At 37.8% G+C, this 20,337-nt stretch overlaps 1 protein-coding gene across 3 annotated transcripts in view; it reads right to left on the minus strand.

Annotated features, from left to right (window-relative positions):
- PRDM5 (PR/SET domain 5) overlaps window positions 1-20,337 on the minus strand; it is a 142,047-nt gene that overhangs the window by 62,117 nt on the left and 59,593 nt on the right. For 2 of the 3 annotated variants that reach the window (XM_024213040.2, XM_024213056.2), the window contains exons 11-12: window positions 16,582-16,675; window positions 7,240-7,400 (exon numbers count right to left, since the gene is read on the minus strand). In XM_024213040.2, coding sequence (XP_024068808.1) covers window positions 7,240-7,400; window positions 16,582-16,675 — 255 coding nt within the window. Of the gene's footprint in view, window positions 1-7,239; window positions 7,401-16,581; window positions 16,676-18,692; window positions 18,785-20,337 lie in introns of all 3 variants that reach the window. The other variant, XM_024213049.2, reaches the window with a different exon arrangement.

Here is a 20,337-nt window from a genome sequence, read left to right on the forward strand (position 1 = left end):
CTTTATTCTTCAGTAAATACCTTAACTCACATGGTATGCATTATACTGTAGTCGAAGTTAAAGTAAATGGGATACAATTTCAAAATCCAACAAACACGCACTTTTCACTCCATGACGCCAGGGATATGAATGTTAAATCCATCTTGATTAGGATAAGGTTGTTTAGAAGTTTTATATATCTTTTATGGCAACATTGGGGGATTCCAGATAGACAACTACTAATTCAGTCCGAAGAACCAAAAATCACAGGATTCCCTAAAGCAATACATAACTTCCGCAGGAGTTCTTGGTTGCTCAAATAAATGGCCAGTCTTATTTGTAATAGCAGCACAAAATGGTAGTGGTTACAATAGAGAATGAACCAAAGGGACCAACGGGATAAAGGACAGGTACTTCTCGTTTTTTAAAATAAAAACTAGTTATCTGGTTAATTTTTAATTAAAAAAATATAAGGAATAAGTTTAAAGTCTGGTATTTATTTACACAGAACCTGTCAATAACTGAATTTGATATTTATGCTCCTCAGATCTTATGATTCATCCTTAGAAGGATCTCTCAACAAGGAAAAGAGAAAATTAATAGGAAAGCATTAAAAAAAACAAAAAACCCTGCAATCTGAATCTTAGATATACTATGGATCAATTCTCCATTCAAGTTTATGTGACTAACACACATGGATGAAAAGAAAAATAAAGAACAATAAGTCCCTTCATTGGGACTAACTTGGCTTCTTAGATCTAACTTCTTAGTGTCATCTGGGGTTAAAATGAGAGTATGTTTTTAAAATTATCTTAACAATAAAAACTGTTAAAATTATGGGTCACATGCCCTGAAGTTCTCACTCAGTCCTTACTGCAGCAAAACTCCATTGACTTCAAAGGAATATTTGCTGATGTGAGGAATAAGTAAAAACTTTAGAATTTGGATGTTTGACTCTTACACAATTTTCTATTTTATAATGCACAGAATACTTAGTGATAACAATAAGACAGACACTTTTTCATATCAACCAAGTTCTTCAGAAGGTAAAGGACTAGTTTGGATGGGGGGGGGGGGGATTTATAGTTAGGACAGCTGTTCTCTTTGGGGATATTGGGCCTTAAGGTCCTGGCTACATTGTAGAGTGATGTACAGCTGTCACAAGGACTTTATTCACCAGGTAACAGTTACAAAGTTATTATTAGAGATGGGCTTAAGTTTAGATCTAGATTCATATCTGAATTGCCTCCAAGTTCAAGGGGCTGTGGGAAGGCACTTTTAGACAAAGGGCTTATACCATGTCTAATTATTATGTAATCTCTCAAAATCTCATATGGTGTTTTTACTGGCTATCACTTGGTAGACCCTTCAGGATTTTCCCCTGCATAATTAGACCAACGTTGCACACACACACACACAGACACACACACACACACACACACACACAGACACACACACAAAAATCATCATCCAGTGACCTCGGTTTGACAATAGTATTTATATTTCTCAAATAAAGGATTTAATGTGCTTTTAAAACAAATGTTACATGCAAATTATGAGAAATATCTTTCATCAGACATCAATGCTGTAAATTTGTACCAACAGTTTTCATTACCGTTAATTGCACCCATAAAAGACACAATTACTTCAAACATCTGCATGAGCACAAGCTGGACAGATATCTCTCAGATTTGCACACAAAGCAACTGCGTTTTGCAACCACAAACTGTATCTTTTGAGGAGGGACATATGATTGTGCCCACAAAATTAGAAGCCATTTTTCAAAATGTTGACTCATATATAATTATGTCTCTGTGTGCATATATATTTATACACACACACACACACACACACACACACACACACAAATATATAAAAGTGTGTGTATGTGCAACGTATATAAGTATCCCTATGGCATTGGGATAGTTAGTATCAGAGTTCTTATATAAATTATACGTATTCAAATCTAAATGCACAAATATACCAGCATAGATTCATATTCATCAAAGAAGGAGCAAATATTACCATTTCATTCAAACTTTGAAAATATAAGAATTAAGACTAATTAAATTCTGTCATCATTAGCACATCTCTGAAATGTTTTTGTAGCTTCAGAAATTCAGTTAAAAACAATTAAAAGAAACAGATGCCATTATCTGTAAGTATACGAGATATTTTGTATGCTATATTTACATCCTTAACATTTTCCATTTTTTCCACAAACCATATTAGTGTGCGGATCAGAATTCTATACTACTTGCCATCTCAGCTATTTTAAAATGAAGGTATAAAACTTAAAAACAGAAAGATACATACCATACAGTAGGGTCTGATTCTGAAGTCACTTCTCAGGTCTTACACATGCAAAGCTCCTATGAACTTGAATAGGAGATTTGCCTGTAAAAAGACTTAATAAGGGACTTCAGATCAGTGTTGAAGAGATGCATTTGAAATTAAAATTAATCTTTTAATAGGAAAATTAATAGAAAATAAACCAAAAAAGCTTCAAAAAACAGTCACAAAGGCATCTTTTATAGGCCATGATCCTGAGATTTGTTAAGTGGCCGTGTCTCCTACTCATTCCAGTGGGAGTTAAATGGTTCAGCACCTTGCTGCATGGGGCCCTTAATAAAGAAATGACTGATCATTTGTAAACAGTTACATAAAGGAAAAGCTAAGTAGCACAATGTATTTCTACACTAGCTATTCACCTTTGGACTCCTGTGTTCAAACCGTATCTGAGACCAGTCACGGGTGAAAAGGAGTTTGGCAGCTTTTTCTAGTCTTCAAAAGGGAATTAGTTACACAAAACAAAACCATTCCATAGTTTGCAGGATGTCCATCTTCATCTGAAAACTGCTTACAACTGGAAAGCAGAGATGTCGCAGGCCATATACAGAAGTGCACAGTGTGACAAGGAAGGTGTACATGAACAAATGCTTACAACGTGCCTCGTTCTAGCCAGTACTGCATATGTACAAAATTAAAGAAAAAGAGCTGGCATAACGCTTTGTGAAGGGGATACCACCAACAAATTAAAGAACATTCTGAATGATGACATTGTTTTGCCAAGACAGAATTGCAAGTCTGAGGTTCTGCTTGGGTAACAGACAGGAAGAAACCAGTTGAAAAGAAGGCAATTGAGATACTGTATTTCCCTGCAGCTCAAGAAAGGATGTGGTGACATTGTTTTTTTGAGAACCTGAAACTCAGAAGTCACTTCCTGGAAGAGGGACTAGAGTTCCATCATTCATCAGTCCTACTGAGCATATCAAGGAGTAACATTCTTTCAAAGCATAATACTAGATGCAAGGGCTGATTAAGGGAAGAAATGGATTGGTCAGGTTATCCCACAAAACTTCTAGCAATGTGTATAACTAATAGGAATGACTTATTTCCTCCGTCATGTTTTGACAGTGTTAAGGGCAAGTTCGCATTTTCATAACTACAGCTATAAACATATGCTCACTGTGTTTTAGGTAAACAGTGTCCCCAGAAGTGTTTTTTTAAAGACCCTTCTATTTGTTCCTTACATTAAGTTTGTTTACATAAATATTTATTATATAGTATAGAGTATATTAATGTATTTAAATCCTATTAATTTAATAATAAAGTTAAGTATTAAATATTTATTGTTTATAATCTTCCTTTTAGAAATTATTTCTATACATTTAGACATAATAGCATATATTAGAGAGAATAAAGTAGCTCAACTTTGATCTACCCTCAAACTCTCTATGCAATTAAACAGTGCCTATAAAGGGATCAGGGTTTCCAGTCTGCTGAAAAACTACATGCATAAAGGATTGGACAGTGGCAGCATAAACTATCCCTATCCCTCTTAGGCCCATCTTTTTATAGGTGGATTCTGCTATTTTTGTAGCATTCCATGACAATCTTATTTTAAAAATAAATTTTTCCTGTACTCTCAAAAAAACAAAACAAAAAAATCACACACAACCCTGATGATACGTAGTAGATGAGAGGGGTCACAAATTCTTTTTCCACACATTTTCTTTCTCATTCATTAAAACAGAAAGAAAAAAATGGAAAAAATACTTAGATTATTTTTAGATTTTACACTCTGTATTATTGTGGTTAAAATAAATATATAGATTGTAAAACAAACTTGGTTTTCTTGATGAGGAGACCACAATTTTAATGTACTTTGTTTACTCAACATATCATTACTAATTAAAAATCAATCTGAGATATTGAAAGCAATCCATTTTGTTGTGGTATCTCAAAGTAATGCAGTTTCAAACAAAAATCTAATTAAGTAGCCATTTGATGAGCATGATGATCTTTGTCGGAGGAAGAGCAGATCATCATTGTACCAAAGAATTAATATCTTATTCTACTATTTTAATCTGCTCTAATACAGTAAATTACAAGTGAAGCTTTCAGCAAACGAGCTTCATTTACTAATCATAACCAACTTACTATAAACCAGCATCAACACAAAAGCATAAAAAAATCCCCACATACTCACACTATACTAATAAGCACTGGGTGAAATTGGTTAATGTTTTTTCACAAAAACCTAGCATCCATTTTCTTGAGGGGGCAGTGCTGGCCACAGTATTTAATGTTTGATAGGCACATCCTAAAGAGTCACATCCTCTGAGGATCCATGGAACTAGAACCCAGGTTTGCAGAGCCTGGGACAGCTGACATTCCCACATTGCCAGCAGGAGGCCATAGAGAGCCATGTCCGAGGAGTACTGTGGAGACTGGGTGGTACTTCCTGCGGAGCCTAAAGGAGCTCTAGTGATAGCATCCTGTGGCCTTCTGATTGGCCCATGCCCACTATTTAACCCTGGAGGTTTCCCAGAAAATTGCCCAGACAGCCGCACAGACTTCTGGCCTGCTGTGACTTCAGATCTCACCTTGCTTGCTGATCTCCAGTCTCTGACCCAGCCTGACCCTAACCCTGACTCTCACTTATCAATCCTGCCTCTAGCAATTACTCTGATCCCTGCTTGCTGACTACACTGCTCGCTGGCCATCCTTGACTTGTGGACACCAGCCCAGCTGTGACCATTAGGCCAACTGCCTACGCTCTAGTCCTTTGTATATCCCAAAAAGAGGGAGAGATGGAGCAGAAAGAAAAAGGAACCAGAAACAAGAGGAAGAACTAAAAGATTAAATGTGGAAAAGAAACAAGAATTCTCCAAACTCCCCATCCCCAGCTTTGTTGAAAAGCTTAAACATAAGACACCCATCATCTACCAGTTTTCACAAGTGTCCCTCCTTATAGATGTGTTTTACTATTGCAGCTTTCTTTCAGTAATGCTCTCTGGCTTTGTGTTAACAAGCCAATTTCATAACCGTAATTCTTCATTGGTAGTAGCAATGGTGGAAGCTATAGCGTAGGAAAGGTTCCAGTGATTTTGCTACTATGTCCATCAAAGGTTAATATTAAAAAATACTATTTTCTCATCTATGCATTATTGTAATATAAATATTTTAATATAAATATTAAATAGTAATACAATATGTATTTAAATGTGAGTAAATGAGATAACTGTGACTTCAAAACAGATACCAGTAAATTAAAAAACAGATCATCAATGCACTGAAATATATTTAAGTAAAGGTTAAAACTGTAAAAAACCCAAACAAAAAAACTAAAAAAACAACCAAAGAAATCCATTCTATCCTTAACTGGCCCCAGTACTATTTGTAATCTGTGACTGTGTGCTTGGTGCCATACAAAGCTAAGATGATGAAACAGTCCACTATGTTCAAGAATTCAGAGGTCTGAGATCAAGCCCAGGCTATGCGGTGGGCTGAAAGGTGTGTGCTAACACATACACAAGCACTGACCATAAGACAACATAAGGATAGAATGGCAACAAACTTTAAATTCCCTTTTGTAGTTAGTTTGTATAAGCACCCTCAATGCTAAACTCACTTGCATGATAATTAGGGCCCTACCAAACTCACAGCCATGAAAAACACGTCATGGACCGTGAAATCTGGTCTCCCCCCGTGAAATCTGTATAGTATAGGGTAAAAGCACACAAAAGACCAGATTTCACGGGGGGAGACCAGAGTTTCTCAAATTGGGGGTCCTGACCCAAAAGGGAGTTGCAGGGGGGTCACAAGGTTATTTTAGGGGGGTCATGGAATTGCCACCCTTACTTCTGCGCTGCCTTCAGTGCTGGGCAGCCAGAGAGCGGCGGCTACTGAATGAGAGCCCAGCACTGCACGCAGCAGCGCAGAAGTAAGGGTGGCAATACCATACCATGCTATCCTTCTTCTGTGCTGCTACTGGCGGCAGCTCTGCCTTCAGACCTGGGCTCCCAGCCAGCTGCTCTCCAGCTGCCCAGCTCTGAAGGCAGCACCACTGCCAGCTGCAGCGCAGAAGAAAGGGTAGTAGTACTGCAACCTCCCCCTACACTAACCTTGTGACACCTCTCCCCCCACCCCCCAACTCCTTTTTGGGTCGGGACCCCTACAATTACAACACCGTGAAATTTCAGATTTAAATAGCGGAAATCATGAAATTTAATATTTTTAAAATCCTATAACCATGAAATTGACCACAATGGACCGTGAATTTGGTAGGAACCTAATGATAATGTAAAGAATCAGTGCTTCGTATAGTCTCCCGCTTAAATTGCTGTACATAAATACCACAATTACACTTGGTTTTGCTATTAATCTATAAAAAAAGTTATAAGGGTTTCTGTTTTACACACACACACACACACACACACACACACACACGCCAATTCAAACTGTAAAGTTAAGAATACATACACAATGTTTTTTAGCAGATTCTCTCATTCTACATTTGGTGGCAGCACTGGAGATCATTTATTGTGGCTGGTCATTTTGTTCAGTTACTTTCTCCACATTCACCCCTATTAACAACTACTTAAGCTGACACCTTACCTCTGGCCAGGAAGGTGAGCAAGTGGCCTCTTCTAAAGCTGACACCAATGCCGCTCTATGGACTGGTAGATAGGAGTGCTGTAAGAGCAGTGCAACAAGTCACCTCTGCTACACACCCAATGCTGGAGTGTTTAGAAAGGACTTTTACCTATGAACCTTTTAAACTCTGGATGCCACCAGCAACCCCAGTTTGCTTATTTCAATACATTATGTTTGTTCTTGTTAACAATAACACATAACTTTTTACTGAAAAAAACCACCATACAGGAACATTGAGGGATATTATGTTTAGACACAGTCTTGAGGGTAAACAAACAAGGAAATGAATGAAAATGCAGGGGAGTTGATTATACTCACTTTTTTATGACTCTTAAGCACTGAAGGTGTAACAAAGGCTTTGTCACACAGATCACATTTATATTTCTTATGTCCATCATGCACAACTTGGATGTGAACATTTAACGTGTCCTTCCTTTTGAAGGTAGCATCACAGTGATCACACTTGAAGGTCCTCTCACCTTATAAAATAGAAAAGCAAGGTGTAAACACACTAACTAATGTCAGGAATCATGTTAACTCTCTAATCCCTTGAGAAAGGGAACACGGTGTATAAATCTGCCACGTAGAGGAAGTTGAACTGACATGTCTCTGGAACAAGAAGTGAAAGAACACCATATCCAATATAAATTTCAATGTAAGAAAGCAGAATGTAATCACGCAAATAATTTACCCAGGAAGTTGGGATTAACTTCTCTACCCTTGCCGAAAGTGAATGATCTTGAATGACCACAAGTGGTCAGGACCTTTGGGTTTATATCTAATCTGAAAAGCAGCACGCCCAACACCGTCTCTAGCTATTATGGTTGCAAAGAAAAATTTCAAAATGATAAGTGTATATAACTGATGCAGAGATGCCTGCTTGAGTTTGCAAAGAATCCTTAACAATAGCTTTGAGATTAGAACTGCTTCATTCATTTCTGTGAATGCTAACTCAGATGCCAGTGATGATATTTTAATTGTCATCAAAGAAAATAAAATAAAGGAGAGGAAATATCATATTATGAAAATCTACACAAAATTTTTGATAAGAAAATCCAAGAAGGTGAAACTGGAGGTAAACAGTTACAAAATCTTACTGTTCTTATTACCTTAAATATAGAAGTGAATTTCAGGTTCCTGCTAAGTATATTACTATGTATTGATCTGTAAAATGAAATTCATTCAGAAACCCTTCATATTTAAAATATCTATACGCCCACAAAATCTTGGTAAAAAACAGGAATTTAAGGTGCATCTGTCCTGAAGTAACTTCCATGCACTTGAATAAAAAACAAAGAGCAATCAAAGTGAAAAGAAAGTCCAAGGAAGTCATTATCCCCTGGACCTTCCACTTCCCAATTCAGTTTTTTGATCTGCAGGCTCCTGAACCCTAGCAAGGATACTTTCTCAATACCACTTATTAGACAATACCGCCCTCTCAGTTCCACTGGATTCCATTTTCCTTGTGCATTCTGGGCTAAGTCCAAAGGCCAATGAATGGAAAGACTCCCGTTTGCTTCAATGGTCTTTGGGTAAAGACCAATCTGATAGTACATGCCAATGGTGCTGATATATTTATTTCCTTATTGCATAACTTTACTCTGATGACACCAAATTAATCCACCTCTCCACTGACATTACTATTTAAAGACACAACTATTACAAATGAAACATTTCATTTTTCCATTAGCAACAGTCCTTGCTCATAACAGACTCTACTGGTCATGGAAATAGATCTTGTACCTATTATCTTCTGGTAAGCAGCATTATCCAACCCATAGAGCCAATAAAGATTAGAACTTTTTTTAATGGTTCAGCAAGTACACTTAGGCATCATCCTTCAGCCTCAGTTTCGCTTCCCAATAACATCAATCGTTAAAAAATGTATTTGATTTGCAGTTGGGAGCAAAAGCACCATCGTCTGAGGCATCTGGAGACAAGATTTTACACCAAAAATGCACCAAAATATTTAATGAAATTCTTCATTCTCAACCTTTAAAACTCATGGCCTGATGTCTCTTTTGGAATCCCTTTCCTTTAGTAACATCTCCCTGTGTTAAGTGCAAGTGAAGTCAATTAACATTCTGATTAAATATGAGAGGGGTAGCCGTGTTAGTCTATATCCAGAAAAACAACAAGGAGTCTGGTGGTACCTTAAAGACTGACAGATTTATTTGGGCATAAGCTTTCGTGGGTAACAAAAACCCAAATAAATCTCTCAGTCTTTAAGGTGCCACCTGACTCCTCATTGTTATTCTGATGAAAGTAATCTGCAAGCTCTTACTGCTTCATTAAAGAAAAAATACTGAAAACACTTTTAAATGTAATCACTCCAGTCAGCTTCAGTTCTGTATTTCCACAATGATATAACAATTCTATGACAAATTCCATTTTAAAAAAGTATTAATGTTCTTTTGAAGTTCTAAAGTGAAGCACCCAAAAGTTAGAAATGCCAAAACTGAGGCTGCAAACAGAACCTTAACTCTGTCCCTTTGTGTGCACACTTTATGATACAGTCAGTCTTTAATTGCATAGACTACGTACTATTTTTTTCCCCAAAAGACCTTAATGGATCCTGTTAGGTGCTATGTACTCACCTCAATCTAGTAAAGCACTTAAGCACACAGAAGTCAATGGGTCTACTAACAAGCTTAAAGTTAAGCACATATTTTTAAGTTAAAAGCGACAGAGTCCTGTGGCACCTTATAGACTAACAGAAGTATTGGAGCATAAGCTTTCATGGGTGAGTATTTTTAAGTGTTATGCAGAGTAAGAGCCAGAATGTACAAGATGGATAGCACTCAGTGAACAAAGAAACTATTCAATAATTTTTTCTAAGCCTAATTATTCAGTGTGCGGCCCCATACCTCATTAACTGCATGCCATCCAAACACTGTACTGAATAGGGAATTTCTCCTTTCTTTAGAGACTTTTCTCTACTTTATTAATCAATTTAGCCTCACAACACACCTTCATTAATCACAGAAAAGACACAAGAAAACTTTCCTAACCAACATACTCCTGCACCAAAGCAATAGAACATTGGTAGACAGTTATGGAGGAGATTTTCAAAACCCCTACAGGACTTAGAAACACTAGTATAACTGATTTTCAAATCAGACTTATGCACCTAAATCCCTTAGATACATTTGAAAAGATAGCATTATAAAAATCCACTGTGCATAGTATTTTTTTTTTAATAGTACACAAAGTATATTTTACAACACCTCATTACTTTGATAAATCACAACCTATTTTCACTACTGTAAAGCATGTCTGCAGGCTATGGACTCTCTCTCTGCCAAATTTCTTCCACCTACTACTTATGCTCTAGAGCTACTGGGGGAAAAAAAAAGTCACTTCATACATACAAAATGGAGAAAGTATTTCCATTCTCTATTTCCAAGTCAACAGACTTTGGCTCTGTTGGATTGAGAGGAAGTCAATTTTAAAATTAAAAACATACTAATCAAAATTTTCTGCCTTTAGCCCAGGCAGTCAAAGCTAGAGAATAAAAGTGAAAATGCATCTTACTTTCTTGTGACACTGCACAGGGAGGGGAGTGTTTCTCACACAGCTAGAACCCAAACCGCACAGAGCTTTACCATGCAAAATCTGTACCTATAATTGCATCCAAAAACAAAACAGGGACCCAATGGAGCACTGTTATAATATACCCAAAAATGTATTTCCCCCAGATGTACTGATCGTGTTGAATGGCTTACATGGGAATCACGCCTCATGGGCTTTGCTCTGCCCATTTCTGTGCTCTCCTTCTGGTACAGATTATAAGGATCATAGGCCTCATTGTGTTTTTTGGAGAGAAACTTTCCCCAACTTTTACTCCTACCAATTCTGCTGCTGGATACAGTAGCAAGAGCTTTTTAATTTTTTATTATTATTATTAGGTTTTTACAAGTGTAGTTTTGTACTCTGGAAAGTGAGTATGTAAAAATCGGGTCTTCTTGCTCAGTGGATCTTCTTACATATGTACATATTTAGAGTCCTACCTGCTTGCTTTAGTAACCAAAGTAAGTGTTCACTCCCTTTAATTCTCGTTGGCTCGGAGGTGCGTAACATGGATTATATTCCTTCTCATGTATTACCAACAGAATTGTTACTAAAATCTATAAATTACATTGGTGTAAATCTGTTGAAATCAGAAGGGTTGCACAAGTGTTAGTGAGAGGATAATTTACAGAGTGGATAAAAATCAATGATTTAAAAAAAAATCTGATTTTTTTATTTAAATTGGATTTTTTTGAAAAAGGAAAGAGGAAAAAGCCTATCTAAAGATATTTTTAATTAAGATACATCTTTGAGCTATAATGTCTCATCATGGAATAGGGATTATAAATTCTAATTCCGTAGTATGGAGACAATATATTCATGTAATGTTTAAGAAAAGTTTTGTAAATGAGTTCCAATAGTTCATGGATTAGGGACCCAATCTTATGGGGTTCCAGGGGCTTCTGTATAAATTATTTAGGTTAATCTTTCTATCTACCCAATGGGACTCAGTGCTCAGTCTAGAAGATACCATCAGAGATGCTTAGTTTTGCAGTTCTCAACTGTGGATTTGTGTCTCCAGAGATAACATGCTTGTTAACAGCAAAAATGTTTTTAAATAAATAATATATAGAGGTGAGAAATAACAGACATCAACCTTATTGTCCCTCTGCAAATTTGTGTACACAGAGTCAATCCCTTACCTCTCCCTAGAAGTGCAAAAAATTTCAAAAAGTTCAACGAATAGAAGCGGGGGGGGGGGGGAAGAGGGAGGGCGGAATAGATCTGGACAAGGAGAAGAAGTCTGGAGATAAATGTGAGAAGGGAGGGCCAGGCAGTAGAAACAAAAGTGAAACTGTTTGAGCAGCATATTCCAGAAGTCTTAAGGTCTTTCTGAGAATAGCCTCATTGATTTGAGATCTACCATACCATTCTCTCACTAGAAGGGAAAACCTATAATGGCAGCAGGCTGTAAAAGAGACCCAGTTTGGGAATCATAGAATATCATGGTTGGAAGGGACCTCAGGAGGTCATCTAGTCCATCCCCCTGCTCAAAGCAGGACCAATCCCCAGACAGATTTTTGCCCCAGATCCCTAAATGGCCCCCTCAACGATTGAACTCACAACCCTGAGTTTAGCAGGCCAATGCTCAAACCACTGAGATATCCCTCCCCCCATTATTTTAATGAAGTTTCTCTACCTGTGGGTAAGACAGGCATGTGTGCAAAATGCAAACAGTGCAACAAAGAAATGCAAGGCCTGGTTACTTGAATGAAACAACATCATGAGAAGTTTCAGAGTAGCAGCCGTGTTAGTCTGTATCCACAAAAAGAACAGGAGTACTTGTGGCACCTTAGAGACTAACAAATTTATTTGAGCATAAGCTTTCATGGGCTACAGCCCACTTCTTTATGCTCAAATAAATTTGTTAGTCTCTAAGGTGCCACAAGTACTCCTGTTCTTTCATCATGAGAAGTGTTCCTTCTCAGGAGGAAGCTGAGTTGAAGATGATGAAAGGAACGTGTCTGAACATGCAGGATCGTCAGGTTGGTAAATTTTTTTTATTTCATACTTCTTTCTTAAGGACTGCCTGTCTTCCTTCTGGATTATTCTTGAATTCTCATGTTTGAGCAAAAAATATAGTTGTTACTCTATGGTACTATCATTTTAGATGCAGTTGTGATAAAAAATAAATAACTGAAATAGGCAGATCTTCCTTTTACAATTTCACTTTTAAAGCAGTACTGAGTGTCAGTGAATGCAATGAGTAATACTAAATGAGCAGTATGGTAATAATACTGCATTGACATATTTTGTTTAGGAGAATCCATCCTCAACATACAGGATTCTGAAGACTATCCACCTTCAAGATCACCATCATTTTCTATAGTTTCAGAGTTATCTGCCAATGATAGTGTTTCAGTCACATTATGTACGTCACATAGCCACAGTGTATCACCTGTAGCCAAAAAAAAAAAAAAAATCTCCATCATCCAGAAACAGCCTTAGACAAGTTTGTGGTAAGAACCAGCAGATTACAAAAAGAGGTAATTGATGAAAAAATTATCGTTTGTTTATGCAACAAACTCTCCTTTCCGTATGATTGAGAACCCACACTTCATTAACGTGGTTTAATCATTAAGACCAGGATACAGTCCACCCAACAGATAAAGTGCTGGATAAAGTGTATGAAAGAGAAATTGAGCAGTGTGCAAAAGGTCTAGAGGGTAAAATTGTTAACCCGAATCTTGATGGGTAGAGCAATGTCCACAATGATCCTGTCGTATGTGTGTGTGTGACAACAGAAGAAGGAAATGTCTTCCTTACAGAAACAACTGATACATCAGGAAATGCACACATAGCAGAATACTTACAAGAAGTAGCAGTAAAAGCTGTAACAAACTGTGAAAAAAAATTCAAATGTCTTGTACGCAGCTTGGTCACAGACAATGCTGCAAATATATCTAAGATGAGAAAAAAATATTTAGAAGAGAGCCCCAACCTAATAAAATACGGTTGCAGTGCTCATTTGATTCACCTCCTAGCGAAAGACTTCAGTGTTCCAGAAATAAAGGCTAATGTTGTTGAAATTGCAAAATACTTCCCTAACAACCACTTTGCACCAGCTGCTCTGAAAAAAGTAGGAGGAACCAAGGTAACTCTCCCACAAGACGTGTGATGGAACTCAGTAGTGGACTGTTTTGAGCACTATATCAAGAACTGGCCTAATCTGATGAACAAAATCGTGAAAAAAATAGATGGCACTGTCACAGCCAAAGTTCTCAACATTGGGCTTAAGAGAAATGTTGAACACATGCTGAGTATCCTGAAGCCTATTTCTGTAGCCTTGAACAAAATGCAGGGAAATAGCTGTTTTATTGCTGACACTGTTGAATTTGGAACTGAGTGAGATCTTAAAAAGAGAAATATGCAGTGACAGAGTTAAATTACAAGCATTAAAAAAAACAAATGGGACAAGCACTATCTCCAGCTCTTTTTCTCGCAAATATTCTCAATACTCGGTACCAAGGTCAAACCTTAACTGCTGAAGAAGAGGAGTTGGCTATGACATGAACATCCAGCAATCATCCCTCCATAATGCCAACTATAATAAACTTCAGAGATAAGGGTGAACCATTCAAGAAATATATGTTTGCTGATGATGTTTTAAAGAAAGTCAAACCAGTGAACTGGTGGAAGTCACTTAAGCACTTGGATTCAGAGACTGTTGAAGTGATAATCTCACTTTTAACAGCAGTAGCTTCTTCTGCCGGTGTAGAAAGAATATTTTCTTCCTTTGGACTAATTCATTCCAAATTGAGAAATTGTTTGGGACCTGAAAAAGCAGGAAAGCTGGTTTTTCTTTTCCAGATTATGAACAAACAGGAAAATACAGGTGAAGACGACTGAGTTAGCCACAGAAACCAATATTTTATGTTTCTCATGTTGACCTGGTTGACATTTTTATGTAGAAATCCATGATTAAATTGAGTTTGACTAGTGATTTAAATCATGATTTAAATCAAATGAACCCTGATAATTTAGCATGCAGGACCTAGTAATCTTGCAGTGATATGCAAGAATAGGGATGAACTCAGCTTTACTTTTAGATCCCAGATTGAATTTGCAGAGCTGGCAGTTGAGGACAGCGGGAAGTCTAAGCTAAACACATTTGATCTGGAATCTTGAAAGACCAAAACATATAAATAAATAAATCATATATAAAATCAAACCCCATACCACCATTTTTCATAGATCCACTTTTCAGAGTGGAACCGTACTTCTAGGCATTCTTTTATTAAATATATTTATTTTTGTTCTAATTTAAACATTATTTTTTAAAACTTTAAGTATGCTAGATACCATTGCCTGCAGGATACCCCACTTTTAAAGTAACAACACTGTGTACAATTTGCATACTGATTTTAGATGGAATTTATGATGGAGGTTATGCTTTAATTCTGAGTTTTCCATGCTTTCCTGAATTTACTGCTCAGTGGGGAAGAAGTTTACCACACAATTCCTTCCCGATGACACAGCATTGTAAAACTGTAACATTAGGTGGATTTTTTTTGGTTTGGTTTTGCTCTTTCCTCGGAAGCAGCACATATAGTTCAGTGCTGGAAGAGGGACCACTGGTCTGCTCTAATATGACAATGCCTATGATTCTCAGTTATTTTTGGGTTATTAAATAAATGACAGGCTCATAATCATGGCCATAGCCATAGTGAATATCAGGATGAGGTCAGAAAGGGTGGAGTTTTAATGTTCTTTACCTGGAATACAAGCTCTGCTCTTAAAACAGCAGGGACCCTTGTTTTAGCCACTATCTTGTATTTAAACTATTTCTTACTCAGTACATGATAGTGATGACTTTCACTTTGCTAAGTTTGCTTTATATAAATAAATAAATAAATAAATAAATAAAGTTGTGTTGGTACTGATGCCAGGAGCTAGAACATTTATTTTAATAAACTTGGGATAAAAGTGTGCTTTATCCTTTCCCTCCCCCCCCCCCCCCCCGAAGATGTTTAAAGTACAAACCAAAAAGAATTTTTGAATATTTTTGAGCTCTGGGAATGTGAAAAACCAAAAGATGTATTTTAAATGGAGATTCGCAAGAGCCTGTAACTCAATGTGCATTACTACTTTTGGATATTTTGGAGGTGAGGGGAGACAAAGCCCACTGAAGTCAATGGAAAACAATTATTTCAATGGGCTTTAGATCAGTCCCTAAATTAGTGTTTTAAAAAGGGGTTTCTATGCAGTGGAGTATATATACATTGAATAAAGATTTTTAGCATTCTGGGTAAGTTTATCAGGAGAACAAGATTCTACAAACTTAAATACTCATTGAAACAATAGATCAGAGCAGCTTTGAAAGCCTTAAAAAAAACATTGTTCCAAAAATTTCTTTAATGCATATTCACTTAGTAGTAAAATAATGAGAAATTTCCATATACTTTTATAAAGCTATTTTTAATTAACTCATTTAACAAAATATAAAAGAAATTAAGACTCTCACAAGTGACTAAATCCTGTCTTCTGCTGAAGAGGTAAAGAGGGCACCTCTGCCCCAAAACCTCAAAGCAAGGCAAAGTCTCTTAACAATGATTGAGAAGACTAGATACAGGTCCAAGAGGGCATAGTTTGTAGGCTAAAGGGGACATAGGAACTTGTCTAGTCTGCTAGCATTTATGCTGCTGACAGAAAGACTTGGTTTGTGGCTAAGGACCTGGACTGGGACTTAAAAGCTATAGCATGAGTTCCCAATTCTGACACAGACTTCATATGTGACCTTGAACAAGTCATTCAGTTCTTGGGATTTCAGTTCCCCATCCATAAATGAGTGTAATATTACAACTTAATCTGGAAGATGCAGAAGTCCTTTGCCAAAGGACTTCGAAACAACACTGGATTATCTGTAGCCTCCATGTCGTGCAGCAGGTGTCGTCAAGGGTAAACTTTCAGACTTTACTGAATTTCCTGGCTCTTATGGGTTGAACCTTTATAATAACTGAACATAATTTAGTGTATTCGGGAGCAGAACGAGAATGTACTTTAATTTTGTACTGTGTAACAGTGCATTTCCTCCCACAAGTCAGTGATGTGAACTGATGAAGCCCATTGCCTCTCTGAATTAGCACTTACTGTTATGTATTAGTAGGTGTCTCTGCAGAGAGAATGGGGTGCGAAACAAAGCCTTGCATTCCTCACACTGGAATGGTCTCTCTTCAGAGTGGGTCTGCAGACGAAAGAGAATGAGTCAGGGGGAAGGATCAGGGAAATCAATTAGGCGTTATTACAATAATTGTAGCTAACCTGGCAGGCTGCGTTCAGAGAAGACATCATGGCAGTTCCACATACTAGGTGACAAAGGATTCAAATAACCATCATGCTTCATTTAAGTGGAACTTTGCAAGACAACTTGGCAGCTATTAAATAGCTGTACACCACAAATCCTTGGAATTCTGTTATGTAAAAGGTGTGTGTGTGTGTGTGTGTGTGTGTGTGCGCGCACACTCATCTGTGTCTGCCTCTGTGTACACATACAAAGAGAATACCTATATTTTGAAGGAAAGCTACAAGCTAGAATTTGCTGTTTCACCAAATAATACATATCATCATCAAAATTAAGTGCACCCTCAAAAGCACATTTTCTCTGTTAATTACAGTTCACTCTTAGCCACTGCTGATCTGCCTATTCTCAAGACACCAATTTAAAATTTAGCAAAATAAAATCTCTCAAATCTAGAACCTATCCCCATCCTCTTGTCTCAGCTTCATTTGCTAATTTAAAACAGAAGACAGAAGTATTTGTATTGAGAGCCTTGCTTACCCCAGTAAAAATTCATCATAGCTGAAATAGTCACATCAAAGTCATAAACAAGACGGAAAGCTAAGCTTGGCTGAATCTTGTAAACAAACTTCATAGCTGCTGATGCTGATCTCTGGAGCTTGTGAAAGAATCAGCTTTTACCCTACTTCTGCAAATTTCAAATCACTGCCTCTGTTTTTTTTATTGCAATGAAGAACTATCCCACTATAGCCAGTAAATGAAGCTGTATAATATGTTATCTAACCAAATTGCCTATAATTTTCTGATAAAGGGAAGTTTTAAAGAATCAGTCTCTAAATACCGCATTTAGCGCACAAGGGCCTTAATTGAAAGCTATTGTGCCCCAAGGGAAAGGGGAGTGACTGGAAGTGTTTTATCACACACAGGGATTATGGTTAATAAAATTATGTATATTAACCAGTGAATCTCATAGCCTGAGGGTAAACATGAATATAGTACATAAATGTGCAATCTATTTTCTCCTCGTAGCAGGGAAATCCCTAATGTCATAAGACTTTCATAGCTACACCACAAACAGGAGGTGGTGGAGGAAAAAGGGGCAGTAAAATTATTTACATGCAGCCTTTAGCCCTTTTGGATCCCATACTCACATTCATTTTTAACGCAAATGTCCTTTCTTATGGCTAGCAATACCAAGATGTTACAGCAGGGATTGGCAACCTTTGGCACATGGCCCGCCAGGGTAAGCCCCCTGACGGGAGGGGACGGTTTGTTTACCTGCCACCTCCGCAGGTTTGACTGATCGCAGCTCCCACTGGCCGCGATTCGCCACTCCAGGCCAATGGGGGCTGTGGGAAGCAGTGGCCAGCACATCCCTCAGCCTGGAGCGCCGAACCTGCGGACGCAGCAGGTAAACAAACCGGCCTGGCCCACCAGGGGGCTTACCCTGGTGGGCCGCATGCCAAAGGTTGCCAATCCCTGTGTTACAATATACTAATAGCCATCTGTAGTGGATTACAAAAACCACAGCCAGAACTGATTAGATAAATAAAACAGCACAGGACGATTTCATTCTAGATACTTATTATTTCAAACATTCCTTTGTTTGTTATTAAAAAACAAAGCCTTGCTACTTTACACCTATTTCTTGGTGTATGTCCACAAGAGAGAGGGGGTACCTTTAAGAAGGTGCCTTGAGACTGGATGGCTCAGACAGTGCAATGACTGAAAATGGGATACAGAGGCTTTCAACCTCAGTCTGTAGCTCAAATCCAGCCTAAAATCACATATAGTAGAAAGGTCACTGAATGACCATCAAATGGCTATGTAAAATAAATTGATCATTTCAGTTTGGTTCCTAGTGGTTCACATCATAATTAGCATTAGTTGATATCCTTATTGGCAGTCTCAGCAGAGAGGCCAAGGATTGACTGGGCGTGAAGAGACTGAACTACCTTCTCACCTCAATAGGTGGTTCCTCCAGAACAGGGTTGAGACACATTGATGAGACACTGTGGGGAAGCTTGCAGTGCTGCTGTCTGTGCTGTACCTGTTCTGTGGATAAATAGAAGGGTTCAGTCTCCAGGGCTGTCAATCTGGCACTTTTCACGAGCGCAAAAGTCACTTCTTTTTTTTTTCCAAAACACCCTACTCTAGAATGCTTTTCTGTTTTGTTAGTTCTATGGTTGTGGGACCCTTCCATTGTCACTTAAAAGCCCTTCATAGCTTCTCTCATATATGGCCTTTTAGCTACAGTATAGGAGCCCAACTGTATTTCTAAGCCTCATAATTGAGACGAATACCTAAATGTGTAATAGATGCGAAAGTGCACCTTGAGATGAATGCATCATTGTCATCATCACACACTTCTCACAATCACATGTTCACTTGCACACACCAGGAGTTCTTTGGGTTTGCTAGAAATGCACATGGGTTCTATAGTAGGAGACTCCAAATTGGAAAACTGGCCTAGTATTTTTGTTGTGCTCACATGACATTTGAAGGTTCAACTAATAAGGCTTTAGTTGCTGTTACAAAATTACTTCTAACTGTATATAATAAATATACAAAATACTGTATAATAGTACACACACACAGTATATTGTATACAATACTTCAACTTTTGTATTTTAAAAGATACAATTAAGATACATGCAGTAGCAAATACACTGAACAGGAGATAATCATACAAATGTAGACTATCCTATATCCAATTTCTCCCCCCCCCAAACACACACACCAGGTGATGGCCACATGGGGAGCTGCCCCTAATTTGAATGTAACAGAACAGATTGCAGCTGCTTTCATATGCAGCTGACCTCTACTGGGAGCAAGCTGAAGCAGCAAGCACCAAGACCTGTAGTTTCTGCAGTCAAAAGGAGGGTGCCCATTATCCTTATGGTACTCCTTGGGCTGCATTTACTGGTTTAGGCTCTGATTCAGCAAGGTACTTAAGCAACTGCCTAATACTAACAATGTGAGTAGTCTCATTGATTTCAGTAGGACTATTCACATGTTTAAATAAAAGCTAAAAATATAGCAGTTTTCATCCAGAGACCTCACAGTGCTTCACAATTGTTAACGTATTTATCCTCACAATACCCTTGTGAGGTAGGAAAGTATTATCATCCTCATTTTTAGAGATGGAGAACTGAGGCACATTCGGACTGAGTGACTTGCACAAAAGGTTGGTGGCAAAGCACGACACTGAGCATGGGTCTTGCAAGTCCTAGGCTAGCGCCCTATCCACAGGCTTGACAGGGCCTTGGAAAAGTATCTAATCCACTCAATTGTTATCCAAAGCTCTTTTCTACAAGTCAGTGGCAAACCGAGCCTTGACGTATGTTGAAAATTTGGATACAGGACTGAACCCAGGTTTTTTAAAAGTGTATCAGCACAGAAAAGGTCTATCCACACTGGGAATATTTGTAAGCATTTTACTGCATTAGTGCAGCTCACGCAGTAATGTAAATAGAGGAAAGTGCAACACAGGCAGAGATGCTTGAAAATAATTTCCCTCATTTGAATTTTATCCTTATTAGGAAACCATTGTTTATACATTCCAGTGTTTTGCATGGCACAGAAATGCATATACTATAGACTTCATT

Source organism: Terrapene carolina, unplaced genomic scaffold, assembly GCF_002925995.2.
Source record: "Terrapene carolina triunguis isolate 2854851 unplaced genomic scaffold, T_m_triunguis-2.0 Scaffold66, whole genome shotgun sequence".
Lineage (NCBI taxonomy): Eukaryota > Metazoa > Chordata > Testudines > Emydidae > Terrapene > Terrapene triunguis.